General features: G+C 57.3%; 1 protein-coding gene across 1 annotated transcript; it reads left to right on the top strand.

The window, feature by feature from the left end:
• Positions 1–511: 511 nt before the first annotated feature.
• CH63R_12341 (Peptide synthetase) lies at positions 512–18460 on the top strand (the record flags this gene model as incomplete). The annotated part of the gene is made up of 8 exons (XM_018307315.1): positions 512–2212; positions 2270–3347; positions 3460–4784; positions 4872–6141; positions 6266–6666; positions 6756–6988; positions 7048–8714; positions 8835–18460. The coding sequence occupies 8 exons, from the start codon at positions 512–514 to the stop codon at positions 18458–18460; spliced, it is 17301 nt and encodes a 5766-aa protein (XP_018151732.1).
• Between the last annotated feature and the right edge of the window lie 45 nt (positions 18461–18505).

Here is an 18505-nt window from a genome sequence, read left to right as displayed (position 1 = left end):
CGTGATTGGGCTCTTTTGGAGAATGTACGAGTAACTTGCGGATGAAAGAAAAAGCGGCTCGTATGCGGGATGCGTCGAGGCTAAATGCATCGTTGTCACACATTAAAGAAAGTAAAAGCTCCTGGAGACCCATCTAATTTCGATCCAGAACTGTTATTCTTGTAGGTTGTTTCTAATTAGACTCCAGAGTCTCGGCAAAGACCAACTTTACTAGAGTCTTCCAAGGTACACCAATCGGCCCAAGCCCTCTGTGTGCATCGTATTCGTTTTATCTTTACGGACGCCCACGTCTAACTAAGACTTTTGCAGGCATGTTTCTCAAGAGCTGCTGCAATGTTGAAATTAATCTCCTCTTCATTCTATGAGTACATGGTAACTTATGCAATGGCGCTCGGAAGGGATGCCTTAGTCAGATGTAGAACTGTTAAAAAGTACGTGACAACTCAACTTCATAATCAAGAACTCACAAGTACGGCTTTCTACCAAGATACCAAGACAAGAATAGTACAACATGTCAAGTGTTAGAGAAGAAACAATGAAAACAGCGGCATCAGGCTGCGGGGTCCCGACGGGTGCGATAGAGGACGTTCACGGCGTCACTCCCATGCAGGAGGGGCTTTGGGCAGCCAGTCAACGACAGAAAAATGCGTATAACTACGAGCTCGTCATGGAAGCAAAGGAAGAAGCAGTGGGCAGGCTATGTGCGGCCTGGGCGAGACTGGTCAAGATGACACCGATGTTGAGGAGTTGCCTGGTCTTAACCGCAGAAGAAGACGGACGTGGACGGGCGAGGGGAAAGCGTCACCGGCTCTTGCAAGTGGTTCTTTGCGACAGTTACCTGGAGTCTGAGAGGACTGTTGGCGGTACCCAGTCGGAAGCTGCCCGGAGGCTTGCGGCTCTCGGCATGGCATGGTTCCAGATTGAGTCTGGTATTAGTCCCACAAAGTCGGAACAGACAAGAGTCACAAGGCAATCTTCGACCAAGATGACATTGAGGTTGCACCACGCACTGTTCGACGGCTGGGCAATGAGATTGGTCCTTCAAGAACTGAGGACGTGCTATCTCGGCGAACCCATCACTCCTCCACCGCCATTTCGGCGATTCGTTGAATACCTCGACCGTCTGGAATTGGGAAAAAGAGAAGAGGAAGAGGCTCGTCAGTTCTGGCACGATATGCTCTCGGGCAGCAGTCCGACGGAAATGGTGGTCTGTCCTACTGGTCACGAGCCGACAACGGATGCTATTGCGTCGTTCGTCAGCGAGCAGCCTCTTCTCACGCCTGGTTCGAGGGCAAACCATGAGCTAGACTCGGCGACAACCGCGGCTACTACGGTCACAACGGCAACGGTGGTACAGACGGCATGGGCCATGCTGATGGGGGCGTATGCCGCTACCGATGATGTCCTCTTTGCTGTCATCACCTCGGGCCGTGACGCCCCCGTGCCCGGCGTGCTCGACATGGCTGGGCCGACTATGGCAGCGGTCCCGAGCCGCGTGGTCTTGGACCGAGACATGCCGGTGGAGAAATTGCTCGAGCAAGTCGCTCGAGACTCGCAGGCCGTTCTCCCACACCAGCACTCGGGGATATCGCGCATCTGCCTGGACTACGCCGGCATCACGCGCGTGCCGCAGGTCCTCCTCCTCGTCCAGCCGTCCGACGTGGACGTCGTGGGCTTCGGCGCGAACTTGAAGCAAGACCAGACCGAAGAGGCTGATGACGCTGGAAAACCTGCTTTCGACTGGCGCGTGACGTCTCACGTTGATCTTGTGCATCCGTACGCCCTGGTGGTTGAGTGTTGGATCCGGCGCGGCCGCCCCGGGTCGGACTCGTCTCAGCTCCGATTCACGGCACATTACGACTCACAGCTCTTCACCGAGATGCAAGCCGGACGCCTACTGGAGCAGCTTTCTCACCTGGTCATGACCCTGACCGCCCACCTCGGGAAGCGGGACCCGTCCTCGGATGCTATCACGCGCGTTGGGGATTTCGCGATGGCAAGCCCCAGAGACATGGACTTTTTGCAGCAATTAAATAAGACTGTTCCTCCTCCCGTTGAACGCTGTCTCCATGATTTGTTTGCGGAAAGTCGCAGGCGCTACACCAACGCCGTTGCTGTTGATGGGTGGGATGAAGAGTTCACGTATGCAACTCTCGATGAGTTGTCCAACAAGCTTGCCCAGAAACTAGTTTCTCGCGGTGTTGAAGCCGAGGTGTGTGTTTCTCCGCTGACATGGTTATCAGAGTTGCCTGCTAACAAACCACCCTAGTCCAAAGTTTTGATCTTCTCCCCAAAATCAGCATGGGTTGTGGTTGGTCTCCTGGCCATCTTGAAGGCTGGAGGAGCCTTTGTCCCGTTGGAACCAGCTCACCCGGATAGCCGTCTACAAGACATCACACGTCTCTCGGGTGCTTCGGTGGCTCTCGCACACCCGTCCCTTGTACCGCGTCTTAAAGAACTTGTCCGGTCCAAGTCCGTAGTTGATGTACTGGACATGACGGACACATGCCTTACTGAGATGGAGTGCGTTGCGCCCAACACGGGTCGCACGAGATCATCCCAAGCGTGTCCATCCGACCTCGCATACATCATCTTCACGAGCGGAACCACGGGAGTTCCCAAGGGAGTAGAAGTACAGCACCGAGCCGTGTGCTCGAGCATCGCCGCACGCGTGGGCCCAGCTGCCATGGACATGGCGCAAGGCTCGCGGGTGCTGCACTTCTCTCCGTACTGTTTCGACAGCATGATTGACGAGATATTCATGGCTTTATCCAGTGGTGCCTGTATCTGCGTCGGCCACGAAGATGAGCTCAAGGATGACCTGAGCGGTGTCATCGACAGGTACGCCGTTACCTGGGCCTTCCTCACCCCATCAGTGGCGCGTACGATAGATCCCAAGAGCGTGGCCGCTGCCGGTACGCTAAAGACACTCTCGCTTGGCGGTGAGCCTGTCCTTGCAAACGATGTTGAGCAATGGCGTGGGCATGTTCCACAACTCCGCAACGGATACGGACCAACTGAGTGTTGCATCATATGCGTTGTCGGAGACTTTTTTCATGAACGCAATGAGCCGCCTCTTCACTCGGGCTATTCGTATCTCGGGACGCCTCGGGGCTGCCTTGCCTGGGTTGTTGATCCAAAGAACCCAAGCCGCCTCAGACCCATCGGAGCAGCTGGCGAGCTGCTCGTGGAAGGGCCAAATTTGGCTCGGGGCTACTTGGAAGATGGAGATGCCACATCTGCCAAGTGGATCAAGCCTCCAGAGCTTCCCGTGCTTCTTGAGAATGAGAGTGGTCTGGGATTTCATGCTCGGCGCCGAGCATACCGCACCGGAGATCTTGTTCGCAGTACGTATGATATCCATCTACGCAATGTTGATACCGAATAGGTGGTTTCCTTGCTAACCCGCACGGGATAAAGTGCAAACAGACGGCTCATTGCTGTACTTGGGCCGGATAGACGGCGACAGTCAAACAAAGCTTCGAGGGCAACGCTTCGAGCTCTCCGAGGTGGAGAGTCATGCGTTGTCCGCTCAAGACTTCATGCAACTCGGCGTGCGTGAAGTTGCTGCTTTTGTCTTTGACAGATGTGGCCAGGATCGAGGTCAGCTCCTCTCAGGTGTTCCCACCACAACACCCGGCACGAGGGCTCTCGCGCTGGCTTTTGTACAAAGCCAGCACGAGAACAAGATCCGCAACACGACCGACCCGCGCATCCCTACAACGGATACGAGAGCATTGAACAGAGAACAGATGCCGCAGACATTGGACCTGTCAGCAGGACTCAGAGACAGGGTACGCCATGTTTTCCAAACCTTGAGCGCTGCTCTTCCGGCTTACATGGTTCCGACCTACTGGGTCCCCATCGACAGAATGCCATTGATGCCGTCGACAAAGACAGATCGCCGGAGGCTTGCTCAGCTGATGCAGAGCTTTTCTGCGGAAGAAGTTGCAGTGTTTTCGGCCGAGCATGCGACTCTCGAGCATAAGGCGGCCACAACCTCAGCCGAGAGGAAACTCGCGAGGCTTTTCGGCTCTGTGCTGGATACTGATCCCGAGAAGATCAGCATCTGTGGAGACTTCCTCAGCCTCGGAGGCGATTCCATCATGGCCATGCGTCTGGCCGCGTCCTGTCGCTCGGACGGCTTGTATGGAGTGACCACTGCGTCGATCCTCAGGCTTCGGACTATCGAGGCCCTGGCAAAGAATCTTGGAGGTGATAACATAGACGCGTCACTGCAGGGCTCTGTCAGTGACGATGTAGATGAAAGCTCGCCAGGACACTCGATGATACCTCCAGCCTTCTCTATTCTGAGGTTCCTGAAGATCCCAGAATCCGAGGCAGTTGGAACTGCCGTTGACACCCTTGGTGTGGCTGCGTCATGCATACAGGACATATATCCAGCCACGCCGCTACAAAAGGCACTTTTCACACTTGGGAGTATACATAACAATGCGTACAAGGGCGTCTTCGTCTTTGATATCTCTGCGGCCACTAAAATCGATGTTGTCCAACGCGCATGGGCCGCTTTGAAGGCCGCAACCCCGATCATCCGCACGCGGCTGTTCAGGTTCCGCTCAAATATCTGGCAAGCTGTGGTTCAGAATGACGGTTCAACTTGCACAGTCATCGCTTCGGACAGTTTGGAGAAGTATCTTGAGGAACAACGGAACGTTCTTAGAGAAATGACGTTTGGCTCGGAGCTGTTCTCCGCAAACATTGTTGCTGTGGACAGCAGCCAAGGGCCGCAACAACACCACTTGGTCATTAACGTTCATCACGCGGTGAGTTCATGCTATTTCCTACTGAGCCACAGAATTTAATCCTTGAAAAAATTTCAAATCTGGCTGTTGCTGATACTGCCCGCACAGCTGTATGATGGGTGGTCCATCGGGATCATCATCAAGGAGTTTGAACGATCATGCAGTGACAGCGCGTGCCTGAGCAGGAGTTTCAGCGAGAAGAATGCCTACTCCCGGTTCGTGAACTACATTGTTCAGGTGGATTCTGCTTCCAGCCGCGACTTTTGGCGGGAGTATCTTGGCGACCCTCACAGCACATTTGCCACGTTTCCAGATATCAAAAGCAGGCCACCTTTCCAGCTTGATATGAACCAACGCCACCAGGGCGCCCTCACGGATTCCACGGCCGAGATCAGCTCAAGCCTCCCGGAAAAGGAGTCAAGTTTTACTTTATCAGCTGTCATGTACGCAGCTTGGAGCCAGTTGGCGGCCGCCTACAGCAGTTCTGACGATGTCATCTTTGGCGTGACCAGCCACGGCCGAGACATTCCCGCACTCCCACACAGCTGGGACATCGCTGGCCCAACAATTGCGACATATCCACTTCGTGTGAGGATTCCCTCGAGATCATCTGACGCCCTAGCGCATGACTTTGTTCGGGGAGTAGAGGAGGGGGCAGCGATGATCACGGCCAAGGGATTTGAACACTACGGCCTCGACGAGATCGGAAGAGCCACTGCCAGCGGAGAGTCAGGTGGCACTGCTACATCTCCTTGCTCGTTCCACAGCCTGGTAATAGTTCAGGCTCCGCAAGAGCGAGAGACAAGGAAAGGGATATTTCAAAAGGTGCGGGATGTCGGCGCCAACGCACATCCGTATCCCTTAGTCCTCGAGGTGACCCCTTTGCTCGACACGGGAGAGCTACGCATCACCGCTCACTACGACTCTTCTCTCCTGGATGAAGAAACGGTTCTGCGGCTCTTGAATCAGCTAGCACACGTTGTACAGGAGACGGCCCGACTAGCAAAGCCTGGGACCGGCGCGAAGCTCCGAGATGTCAGCCTTCTAAGCCCTGCTGACGCGTCGTCCATCTTCCTGGACTGGAACGCCAGCTCGTCCCTCCCCTCGCGTATCGACAGCTGCGTCCACGATCTCATCGCTGCCCGTGTCGAGAAGCAGCCTTACGAGCCCGCGGTATGCGCCTGGGACCTCAGCCTCAGCTACACCGAGCTGCAGAACCTTGCCGGCAGCCTGGCCGCTGTCCTGACAAGAGAAGGGGTTGAGACAGGGCAGTTTGTCGTGATATGCGTTGAGAGATCGTCGTGGACGGCGGTGTGTCAGCTTGCGGTGCTCAAAGCCGGAGGTGCCTGTGTGTTGCTTGATCCCAGATACCCAAAAGGTAACGTTTGCCCCCATCCCCAAGGCTGGAGTGAAAGCTCAGCATCGACTGCTACCTCCATTTCGAACTGTTGATGTTCTGTCTGTGCTGACACATGGGTGACAACCGCCGCTTGGTTCCGTAGCTCGAAACCAGGACATAATCTCTCAGTCTCGGGCCAAGTTTGCCGTTGTATCCAACGCAACCAGGGCCCTTTTCTGTCGATCAGATCTCCCTGTCACCACAATTGTCGCCTCTGAGATGCTCCGGTCTCAGTCTGTAGCGGGCATGCCGCCGTCCCCCTCAACCCCACCCACAGAACAACCAGCCAGCACGCCAGTGAGGCCTTCGGACCCGGCTTACTGCGTCTTCACTTCAGGCAGCACAGGCTCGCCGAAGGGCATCGTTATCGACCATGCCGCGCTGTGCACTTCAGCTTCTAGTTACGGCCCAGCCTTGGGCCTCGGTCCTTCGTCTCGCGTCTTGCACTTTGCATCGTGCACATTTGACGTGAGCGTTGGCGAAGTCCTGACAACACTGATGCATGTAAGTCGGCCGTCTTAACATAGACCTTGCGTGTATTGAAATACCGTGATAAATACTAGATATATGCTGATCATTAACTTACTTTTCAGGGCGGCTGCGTCTGCATACCCGACGAAGAGGCAAGGCTGAACGACTTATCTGGCTGTATCAATTCCTTCCGTGCCAACTGGCTATACCTTACCTCTTCAGTCGCGGCGATCCTGAGCCCGAAGGATCCCAGAGTGTCGTCCCTGAAGACGTTGGTCGTTGGCGGGGAGGCCGTACAGCAGCAAGTTGTCGAGACTTGGGCAGAAAGCAACGTGACGTTGATCAACGCATATGGGTAAGTCAAAGTCACGCCTGGCCACGTGTGTAGAAAGACGCTGATATGTTGCTGTAAAGCCCCGCTGAAACAACCATCTATTGTTCGTCTCGTATCGTAACCTCGAGAGACATAGACGCTAGAGACATTGGCAAAGCCGTGGGCTGCCGCATGTGGATTGTCTCCCCCGACGATCATCACAGACTGCTACCCATCGGCGCCACGGGGGAGATTGTCGTGGACGGTCCCATCCTGGCTATTGGCTACCTGAACCAGCCGGACCTGACCGCGGCACACTTCATATCATCTGTGCCTTTTCTCCCGGAAGGCCACAGAGTGTACCGCACAGGGGACTTGGCCTGTTATGCCGCCGACGGCAATTTTCACTTTCGAGGGCGGCGAGATACGCAAGTCAAGGTCAATGGTCAACGAGTCGACTTCCTTGAGGTCGAGAAGCAAATCCTGAAGTTGAAAGAACCACCCTGGAGCGTGCAACACGCGGCCATCGTGTCATTCAAGAGGCAGATCCTCGGTCATACTAGTGCTCTGACGAGGGGAGAGATGTCGCAGTCTGAGGAGCTTGCGGCTTATATCTGTTTTGATGATCCGAAAGCCGTCTCTGAAAGCACGTCACTGGTACCGCTAGGAAGCAATGAGCAAGATCTAGCGACGACAGCTCTGCTTCCTCTCACAGCGGCTATATCTATGAGGTTGTCTCATGTCAAGAGTCGCCTGCAAGACATACTGCCGACGTACATGTTACCCACTGTCTACTTGCCTGTAGCTAGCCTTCCCAGGACGACGTCGTCGAAGCTGGACCGAAAGGCCCTCAAGCAAACAGTAGAAAACCTCTCTGAGGCAGAACTACTCGCTCTATCCGCACAAGTCTTGAGCTCCAGGTCGGATCCAGATGGCTGTCTCACGCTAGAAAGCAAACCCCCAATCTCAAGCTTGAACCTGCCTCGCGATGGCCTCGAGTCGGAGCTGTGGCGCATCTGGAGAAAGGTTCTAAGCCGGGGCGGAAGCATCCAACCCGAAGACAACTTCTTTGCCCTCGGCGGCAACTCTCTCTCGGCAATGCAACTAGTCTGGCAAGCCCGGGCTCAGGGGTTGGAGCTGTCCGTGTCGGACTTGTACAGCAATCCGACCATCTCGCAACTGGCCGAGATTGTACGGGTACGAGCACGAGGCAAAGGAGGAGAAGGAGGGGGAGGAGGCGGACACAACCTACCGACACCGCCGCTTACAGGACGCTTCGAATACCCCCCCGAACCATTTTCCATGGTGGAATCAGAGGAGAAGGCTGCTGTTGAGCTCGAAGCTGTACGACGTCTCGGCATCAGTGCTGATGCTATCGAGGACATATACCCGGCGACAGACAACCAGATTGGACTTTTGCTGCAGACAGAGCAGCGAGCCGGTTTATGGGTGGCAGATGATTGGTGGGAGCTCCCAGATGGTCTCGATATTGACAAGTTCCGCGCAGCATGGGACGCCGTGGTTGATAGATGCCCTATCCTGCGGACACGCGTCCTGCAGGTTGATTCGGGTCCAGCCTCGCAGTCCAAGGCCTACCAGATCGTCCTACGTTCTGAGATTCAATCTTGTCAACATCAACGGCCCTCGAGTATATCTAAGAACGAAGAGTCGCTACATGAAATGGGCTTTGGGACACCTCTTTCTGTATATCGTATCATCACGGGGTCTTCTAGGAGCATGCTCCAGTGGACACGACACCATGCCATTTGTAAGTCACGCACACAGCAGGAGGTTAAGGGGCTGAAAATCTGCACTTCTTCATCTTTTGTCTCTACTCTCAACTAAACCCGCTGAAAAGCAACGCTTACTGACCCCGAGGAATAATCAGACGATGAATGGTCCACTCAGCTCATCCTCGGCCTCGTAGCCGACGTGTATCGTGGCAAAACGCCACGGGACACGCGACCGTTCTCGTACCATGTCCGCAATTTACAGAGCTCGGACAAAGACGCCGCGAGAGCGTTCTGGCTGTCGGAGCTGGCCGGCGTCGGCGCCGATGCCTATCGGGCGTGCTGCTTCCCATGTGAAAGTACACATGGACTTTCACAAAGCCCGACCGTCTCAGAGCCTGCCACACAGAGCCGGATGAGACGGGACTTGAAGCTGCGTGGCCTGAGAGAAGAGACTCATCCAGGAAGCGTCGTCGGCGTCTCCGTGGCGATGTCGACGGTCCTCGAGGCGGCTTGGGCTTTCGTCATATCAGCCTGCACCGACTCGCAGGACACACTCTATGCCGTGGTCCAGTCAGGCCGCACCAACGATACTGATCCTGGCATACTCCAAGTAGTCGGCCCAACGGTATCACTCGTGCCGCGTCGAGTTCGTTTGGACGACCGACAGGAGCTGGGTATCTTCTTGAGAGCATGCCAACAACGAGCACAAGCGGCAGTGCCGTATGAGGGTGTCGGTCTCGAAATCATGAGGAAAGTCCTGTCAGGAAGCCACGCGTCGATCAACAACCTCCTCGTCATACAGGCCGGCGTCGCAGAGGCAGTCCACCACGACAACATTGCTGGCGATGATGGACTCGCCGCTCTGGGCTTGCGTCCGGTGACTACCGAACTTTCCTCGACTGACACGGCTGCGTTTCCATTCGGGTTGGTCCTTGAGTGTGTCGTGCCACGCCTGGACGGTGGCCCAAGGAACAGCCATTTCGAGCTAGTTGCCCACTACGACAACGGCTTCATCAAAGAGGACACAGTGGAGTGCTTGATCTGGCATTTTCAGCATGTGGTCAACGAGATGGTCCAACTACCTCCCGAGACTATCCTCGGAGATCTTTCTATCTGGGGGCCCGATCAAACCAGCCCTCTTCTGCGTCGCCTACGCGGGAACCCTCCGCCGGAAGCCGTGGAGACTTGTGTCCATGATCTCGTGGAAAGGCACTGGCACATCGATTCCCAGCTCCTGGACCATCCTGCCGTCGTCATGCGCACCAGAGGCAGTGATGGACCATCTCATCCGACCTTGACGTACCGAGATCTGGGCAAGTACTCCGGCGTCATCTGTAGCCGCCTCAGCCAGAACATCGAGATGCGCTCGGCATTTGCGACAGGAGAAGAAGATCGGCGGCACCCCTTTGTGGCCATCTGCCTGGAAAAATCAGTCTGGACCATCCCAATCATGATGGGGGTGTGGCAAGCCGGGGCAGCCGTCGTATTGCTGGACCCAGAACTGCCACGATATCGCCTGCGCAAGGCCGTTCAACAGGTCAATGCCGTCTTGGTCCTTGTGTCCCGAGCAACTCGATACTTGTGGGATGAGCTTGATGATGGATACGCCATGGACGGGCCGAACATTACAAGCTTGCTGATGACCCTTCCTCTAGAAGAAGAGGACGACTCTTATTCCCAAGAGGAGACGAAACTCCGAGAATCAAGGCCTGAGAATGCGTGCTACTGTGTCTTCACCAGCGGATCTACCGCCGAGCCAAAGGGCGTCATCGTTCAGCATCGAGCCATATCTACCAGCGCCGTCTACCACGGACTCGAGGCGGCTCTCGACCACACCTCCCGCGTGCTCCAGTTCTCGTCCTACTCATTTGACGTGGCCATTGACGAGATGATCACCACCCTAGTCCACGGCGGCTGCGTATGCGTCGTCGGCGAGGAGGACCGCAAGTCCCCGGCGGACCTGGTGGACGCCATGCGCGAGATGGAAGTCAATGTCGCGCTGCTGACGCCGGCGGTGCTCCAGACCCTCGACCCGTACAGCGTACCCGCGTGCCTCAAGACACTGATGGTCGGAGGGAGCCCACTCAACTCGTCTCTCTTGACGCAGTGGGAGAGCCGCGTACGGCTGCTTGTGGCGTACGGCCCGTCCGAGTGCAGTATCACGGCAACCATGAGCTCGGACGTAGGAAACAGCCCACCTGGAACCATCGGCCGGCCAGTGGGGTGTAGAGCCTGGGTTCTTGGTCCCGTACAGACGAACGACCGCGACGAGGCTACGTCGAAACAAGATCCGAACCCTCGCATGTTGCGTCTGGTGCCGCTCGGTTGCGTCGGAGAACTGGCCATCGAAGGTCCTATCTTGGCCGAGGGCTACATCAGCAACCCAAGACTCACAGCGGAGCGCTTCATCTTCGCTTCGCACGTGGCGGGCGACTTCTGCCGTGTCACGGGTTGCCGCCCGGAAACACGGTTGTACAGGACCGGCGACCTTGTCAGACAGAATCCGGATGGCTCGCTGCTATTTCTTGGCCGGATAGATTCTCAGGTCAAAGTCCGCGGCGTCCGCGTTGAGCTCGAGGCCATCGAGCACTGCATTCTCGAGTTAACCGATGTCCGAGGCGTTGTAGTTGCTTATCCTGAGAAGGGGCCTTTCTCCGGACGCTTGGTTGCCGTTGTTCAACTCCAAGACAGTGACACCCGATATGAGAGCTTTTTGACACCGGCATCTGCCACCGCTGAGTCCAATTTTCAAACCACTCTCGCGTCGGATAGCGTTCTGAAGGGTGTCAGAGGTCACGTCAAGGACCGTCTCCCGCCATCCCACGTCCCAACTGTCTGGGCAACTGTCGGACAACTACCTCTCCTACGTTCCGGAAAGGTTGATCGTGCCGTCTTAAGGAGGCAACTAGAGAATCACGATGCTTTTACCGTTCATCACGAAAGCCCAGGGCAGAATGGCTTCTCTTCCGTGTCAAGAACACCATCACTGAGAGACGACGGCCAAAGAGCATCCACGGGCACGCCTACATACACATCTCCGATCGAGACCAAAGTCAGAGAGTTGATGGGCCAGGTTCTCGGTATAGATCTCTCGTCGGTGCCAAGCACTTCCAGCTTTGCTCGGCTAGGTGGCGACTCTCTACTGGCAATGCAGTTGGTTGCTCGTGCTAGGACGGCGGGCGTTCCGGGTATCAGCGTAGCCAAGCTGCTCGGTGACACGAGCATCGCGGAGTTGGTTCAAGGGGTCTCGGCGGCAGCATCAGAGCTAGGGTCTCGAAACTCACAAACGAAGAGGCGTCCGGTTCGGCGGCCGAGGTTGAGGTCCCTAGAGTCCCCAGAACCACCAGAAGCCACGTACGAACAGTACACCATCGCCCTCACCTCTCCGCAGCGCATGTTCTTCGTCCACTATCCATTTGGCCCAGGCTATTTCAACCAGAGCGTTTCCGTGTCCATACGAAGTCCACGGCCAACCCTCACACCGTCGGACATCCGTGGGCATCTTCTCAGCTTGGTCGAAAGGCACCATGCGCTACGCTCGCGTTTTTGGCGGAGACGATCCAATGCCCCTGAAGGAGACGGCCTTGTCTGGCACTGGGAGAGCAATGTCACAGAAGATACTGCCGGCTCTCTGCGGTTCCGTGCCCATGTGCTCGACGGCGAGACGGTCGACATTGCCCGGGTTGCCCTCGAGACGCACCAGAGCCTCAACATCAGCTCTGGCCCCCTTTTTGCTGCCGACTTGTTCCGTCTGCCGCATGGTGACATGGAACTGTTGTTGGTTGCCCACCATCTTGTCGTTGACATCGTGTCTTGGTCTATTCTCCTCGGTGACCTTGAGGCGTTGCTACTCGGGGCTGAGCTTGGCCCGGATCCAGCATCGCCACCACCTGACTCTGGGATTCTCTTCTCCAAGGCCAGAGATATCACACAACGAGCATGCATCCCGGGAACCTCCGGCAATGAAGAGGAGGCGCTCAAGTTCTGGGGCGTGGACATGCGTGGTTCCTCCGCGGGCTTTGAATCCCTGGCCGGCTCGCGGTCAGTAAGATTTAGCATGTCCCTCGGGAAAACCGATTCGCGCCTCTTGTCCGAAGCCATATCTTCCATTGACCAGCTCGAGATAGGAGACGTCGTCGAGGCGGTCGTGGCCAAGGTCTTTGCAACCTTCTGCCGCGATAAAGGTCGTATGTCCTCGCCCCTTGTTTACGCAGAAGACCACGGACGAGACTTTGATGACGATGGGGGAGGAAAAACCAGCGTCACGAGAGTCGGGTGGCTCACGCGCGTTCGTCCGGTTGATATCTCTCTTTTGAGCCCGCAAACTTCTCTCGTTGAAGCCATATGGCATGCGAGGAGTGGCCGTCAGAAACCTTCAAGCGAAGCTCCAGGATCCACAGCATGGATTCCCCCTCTCCCCTTGGAGCTGGTCATCAACTACACCGGCAGACCGCTGGTACGCGGCGGTTCATCATCGAAATTGACACCCAGCTCGGGGCCCTTGAAGCCCGTTTCGACAACAACCGCTGCCGCGTTGGCCACAGTACCGGACACGGACCCGTGCTTGATGCCGTTAGCTCTCATCGAAGTGCTGGCAGCGTTGTCTGATGGTGAGGAACTGGAACTGACAGTAACCTACGACGCCCGAATCCAGTCTGTCGGTATGGTGCGCTGCTTTTTGGAGTCCTGCATCCGGGTTCTCCATGACGAAGTGATTCCCAATCTCGCAGTAGACTCGGTTTCGAGATGGCGCAGCAACCTTAGATTCCTACCGGGGCTCGGTGACAAGACCACAGAGTACACGACGAGCCAGAGGCGTCGGAAACTGGTGATGGAGAGGCTTGGACTGAAAGTAATGGACGAGATCGAGACCGTCAGGGCTTGCAGTACGGCTCAGACGCAGATCCTCCTGGCCCAGGCCCAGGCCCAGGCCCGGGTGCCACACAGCTCGGTATACCAGGTGCAGGCCCTTTGGGAAGTCTCAACTCTGAGGCTTCACGATCAAGAGTATCGGCCAACAGAAGATTCCCAGAGCCATGCTCCACATGGCCTCGACTTGGCCAGGCTGCAAAATGCGTGTGAGACGGTCGTCAGGCACCATCCCGCGCTGCGCACAGCCTTTGTCCAGCTCCCCGATATGGCGAACCCGGTCCAGGTCGTCTTGCGCGATGGCTGCGCGGATACGGTTTTGCGAGTTGCTCCTAAGGCTTTTCGTCCTAGCGAGCCTCGGCCGGGGGCAGCAGCAACTGTGCATCTCGAGCTCCGTATCAACCATGCATCCTTTGACGGGTCCTCAAGCGCCCTGCTCCTACGGGACATTGCCACGGCGTATACTGGCGAGCTTTTGGATCCTTCCAGTGCCTCAGCGGCTCATGGGTATTTTAAAAACTTGGCGAAAGCCCGAGACGAAGTCCAGATGGCCGACGCGTTCTGGGCACAGCACCTGGAGGATGTGGAGCCTTGCCGTCTGCCCCCACTTGGTTCCGGCCCCGGCCCCGGCCCCGGATCCGGCTCCGGGATCAGTAATCTTGGTGACGCCGACTCGGCTATTGGGTCCTTCGATGAGTCCTTGTCCTTCAAAGGTGAGAAATCCTCTCTTTCCAGCTGGTGCCGGCGGTTCGGAGCAACGACGGCCGTGGCCATCCACACGGCGTGGGCCATGGCCTTGAACGCGTACTGCTATACGAGCAGCACAGAGGCCCATGACGTCTGCTTCGGCTGGATCTCCTCTGGACGAGACGCGCCGGTGGACGGCTTAGAGAAGGCGATAGGAATGTTCGCCAACCTCCTCGTCTGCCGCGTGCAACTCGGGCCGGACACCCTCCTGCGCGATGCCGTGGCCGCCACGGCTCGAAACATGGCCGAGGAACTCCAGCATCAGATCGGCAGGCCGCAACTCCACCGCCACGGCGAGCCTCTCTGCGACACTCTCGTGACCGTCCAGTCGGTATCTCCATCCAGAGATCCGCCAGGCCGTTGCCAGTTGAGCTTCCGGCAGATAGAGGGGCTCGACCACGTGGAGTACTCTCTCGTCCTTAACCTTGGGCTCGCGGGGGACAACGACGACACCATCGACTGTCGTGTCACGTACGACGACTTCAGGATCTCCGAGACGGCAGCTCGTGCCTTCTTTGCCGTTTTCCAACAAGCCTTGACGGCCATCATTACCACCGCGGCCGACAGTGCCGCTATGGTCTCTGATATTGACCTCTTCCCTTCTTTCCACCACGAGCTGGCTCACGATTTCAACAACACCCGCACCAGCGGCAACAATATAGAACGGCTACTTCCGATTGATCACCCGCTTGAACAGTCGTATAATCCAGCCCCTTCGGCCTCCACCGTCGTATCCCTCTTCTCTGACCAAGTACGGGCACGGCCAGATGCAGTCGCCGTCGATGCCTGGGACGCCTCCCTCACGTTCTCCCAAATCGACGGCCTTTCCACGTCCTTGTGTCAACACCTCGTCCATCGTCTCGGTCTCTCTCGTGGCGATCATGTTACCCTCCTTTGCGACAAGTCGGCGTGGGTCGTCGTGGCCATGCTGGCCGTCCTGCGCGCCGGCGCCGCGTGTGCGTTTCTCTCCCCGGCCGACGGGCTCAACAGGCTGCGCAACATGGTGACGGAGCAGATGCGCGCGAACGTCATAATAGCAAGCCCGGCCCACGAAGACAAGGCGATGGCCTTGCTTGGTGACTGCCACCGCAACGACCGCAACAGCAGCCGGGTCGTCGTGTTGGATCCCGACTCGGACGTGTTCATTCGGGATCCCTGCATCAACGCCGCCAAAGGCTTGTTGGATCGCAGCCAGCCAGACGGTGTGGCCTTTGTTCTCTTCACGTCTGGGAGCACCGGCATGCCCAAAGGCATCAGGCTGACGCACTCATCGCTGTGCCTGAGCATCCTCAACTACACCCGCCGTCTGGGCATCTCGCACCGGTCTCGCTTGTTCCAGTTCTCGGCCTACACGTTCGACGTCGGTATCGGCGACATGCTCGCTTCTCTAGCCACTGGGGCCGTTCTATGCGTCCCCTGCGAGCAGGACAGACTCGGTGACCTCAACGGGGCCATCGATGGCTACCGGGCAACTCACGTTATCTTGACCCCCTCCGTGGCCGCCTTTCTGCGACCGGAGCGTCTCGAGAACGGCGGCCTCCGGACGATGGTCCTTATCGGGGAGGTCGCCACGTCAGAGTTGTACAAGACGTGGCACGGCCGCGTCCGGCTCTTCAACGCGTATGGGCCGGCCGAGTGCAGCGTCCTCACCACCGTTCACGAGGTGGAATCCCCAGACGACAACCCTGCCGTCATCGGCGCCGCCGTCGCCCCTCACTGCCGCGTCTGGCTCGTCGATGCCGCGGACCCTTCACGTCTAGTCCCCGTCGGCTCATCGGGGGAACTTCTCATCGAGGGGCAGCACGTTGCCTCGGGGTACTTGAACGACCCTGAAAAGACGGCCCGGGCCTTCATATCTGCTGACGAGGCTCCCGCGGCGATCCGGCCACTGCTCCCGAGGGCCGGCCTTTACCTCACAGGCGACCTGGCGAGGCTCGTTCCGCATCATGGGCTGGTCTTTCTGGGCCGTAAAGACCTGCAGATCAAGCTCAGGGGGCAGCGTGTCGAGATGGGAGAGATCGAATTCCACGTCCGTCGCAGAGCACATGAGTGTCGGTGTCATCTCCGGCAGTCGAGGGTTGACCGTGAAGATGGTGTCAGTATCATGGCGGCCGTGGTTGTCGCAAAGCAGGCCAGTGGTGAAGATGCGTTGGTGGCCTTTGTGTCTCTTACTCCTGGGGGGAGCGAACTCATGTCGGAGGATGACGGTAGGGATCGGGACAAGAACGATGAGGACTCCCGGCTGAGTGACGAGTTCTTCGTCCACCTCAGAAGCCGGCTCAGCCTGGATCTGCCACCCTACATGGTTCCATCAATCTTCCTGCCCATCAGTCGTCTTCCGCAGACGCCGTCAGGTAAACTCGACCGTAAGAAACTGCTGCAACTGGCGACTGAGCATTGCAGTCCTCAAGCAGCCAAATGTTTGGACGCCACACAGACAAACACATGTAGCATTGATGATGAATTGCACCATCCATCGGCTCTTGACAACACCTTCAGTCCGTCACAACAACGCCTGCGGTCTCTCTGGGCCAATGTTCTCAAAGTAGAGGCAGCATCCATCGGCCCCAACGATAACTTCTTCAGTCTCGGCGGTGACAGCATCCTCGCCATGCGTCTTGCGGCTGCCGGCCTCGAGGAGGGCGTCCGCCTGTCCGTCTTGATCATCATGAGACATCCCATATTTTCACGGATGGCCGCCGAGGTTGACCAGAACCAGGGCGTAGACGCCAATCATGACGCAGTCGAGCGTCGGTACGGACATACTGAGGCCTCGCCCGGTGACACTACCGCTGTTGATGACATCTCGGCTTCACTACAGCCTCTGGATGACCAAAGAGAATTCCCCGCAACGAGCTTCCAGGAGGCAATTCTGGCTTTCAACATGGCACCGGCTCGAGGTTTCTTGAACTATTTCATCCTGAAACTCGACTCACGAGTCGACACCATCCATCTCGAGGCGGCCTGCCGTTCTATGCTCGTACGGCATCCGGTTCTACGATCGTCTTTTTCTTACAGGGAAGAAAGGCTATTCCAACGCATCCGCCCGCTGGAGGCGGTCAAAATCCAGACACTCAACATCCCTCATACAGTGAGATCTGAACCCTCGAGCACCATAGACACTCACACCGCCGGATTGATTGACTCTGATCGAAACGCGCCGTTGACATGGGGCGACTGTCTAACAAAGGCCTTCATCATACGGCACCAGGACACAGATGCCTCGAGACTCATCCTTCGCCTTTCCCACGCCTTGTACGACGGCATGTGCCTGTCGAACTTGTGGGATGACCTCAGCTCCGCCTACAACAGCGGCTTCGAACCAGAGTCTGCCACCGACGAACAAGAAGTTGGCTTCGTGCAGTTCGCCTCCGCCGTGGCGGCAGACCTGCCCCAATCTTCTCAGGCGTTCTGGCATGGCCTCCTTCGCGGCTCCGACATCACTCCGGTGGTCCGAAATACACACCAGCGGGAAACGGGTGCTCTCACACAGCCGACTCCAACCCTAGGTCTGATGCAAGGCCGGCAATCTTCGACCGTACCCTCCCGTAGCCTCGTGATGCCCTCCTTCACGCCGGCCTCGGTGCTTAAAGCCGCCTGGGCAGTCGTGCTCGCGGCTAATTCCCCTGGGGTCCGCGACGAGGTTGTCTTCGGCCACGTCGTCTCCTGCCGCGAGACCCTGGCCCCTTCGATGCAGGACGCCGTCGGCGCCTTCGTGAACTGCGTCCCCGTGCGGGTCGACTTGGCGGCCGGAGGTGTTCCTCGCACTATAGACACGGCATATGCGGTTCGGCGGCTCGTCGAGCAGGTTCAGGATCAGCACGTGGCCGGTCTACCGCATCATGCCGTCGGGCTCGGCCAGCTCGTACGGGCGGGCTGCGTCGAGTGGAGGCGTGCGCGCTTCTGCTCGGTTGTCCAGTACCAGAACCTGCCCGTCTCCAAGACCAGGGGTCTGTCTGTTGTCGAGTCCGGACCGCTTCGGGGAACGGCCATCGAGATCGACGGCCGGGCCGGGGCGTACGCCGACGTGTGGGTCACGGCGGTGCCTCTTGATACCGAAAGGACCGAAGTTGAGATTTGTTATGATTCTTCTGTCGTTGAAGACCAACTTTCACAGGTCTTGCTTGAAGGGCTCTGCACGGCGCTGCGAAGCATGTGTGTCTAGGATAGAAGTTGTGATGGCCCTGTCTTCAATTCATTGCAACAGAGG

This window comes from Colletotrichum higginsianum, chromosome 9 (genome assembly GCF_001672515.1).
Source record: "Colletotrichum higginsianum IMI 349063 chromosome 9, whole genome shotgun sequence".
NCBI classification, from domain to species: domain Eukaryota; kingdom Fungi; phylum Ascomycota; class Sordariomycetes; order Glomerellales; family Glomerellaceae; genus Colletotrichum; species Colletotrichum higginsianum.
Note: the sequence above shows the minus strand (reverse complement) of the source record. Positions and strands in the feature narration are given on the sequence as shown.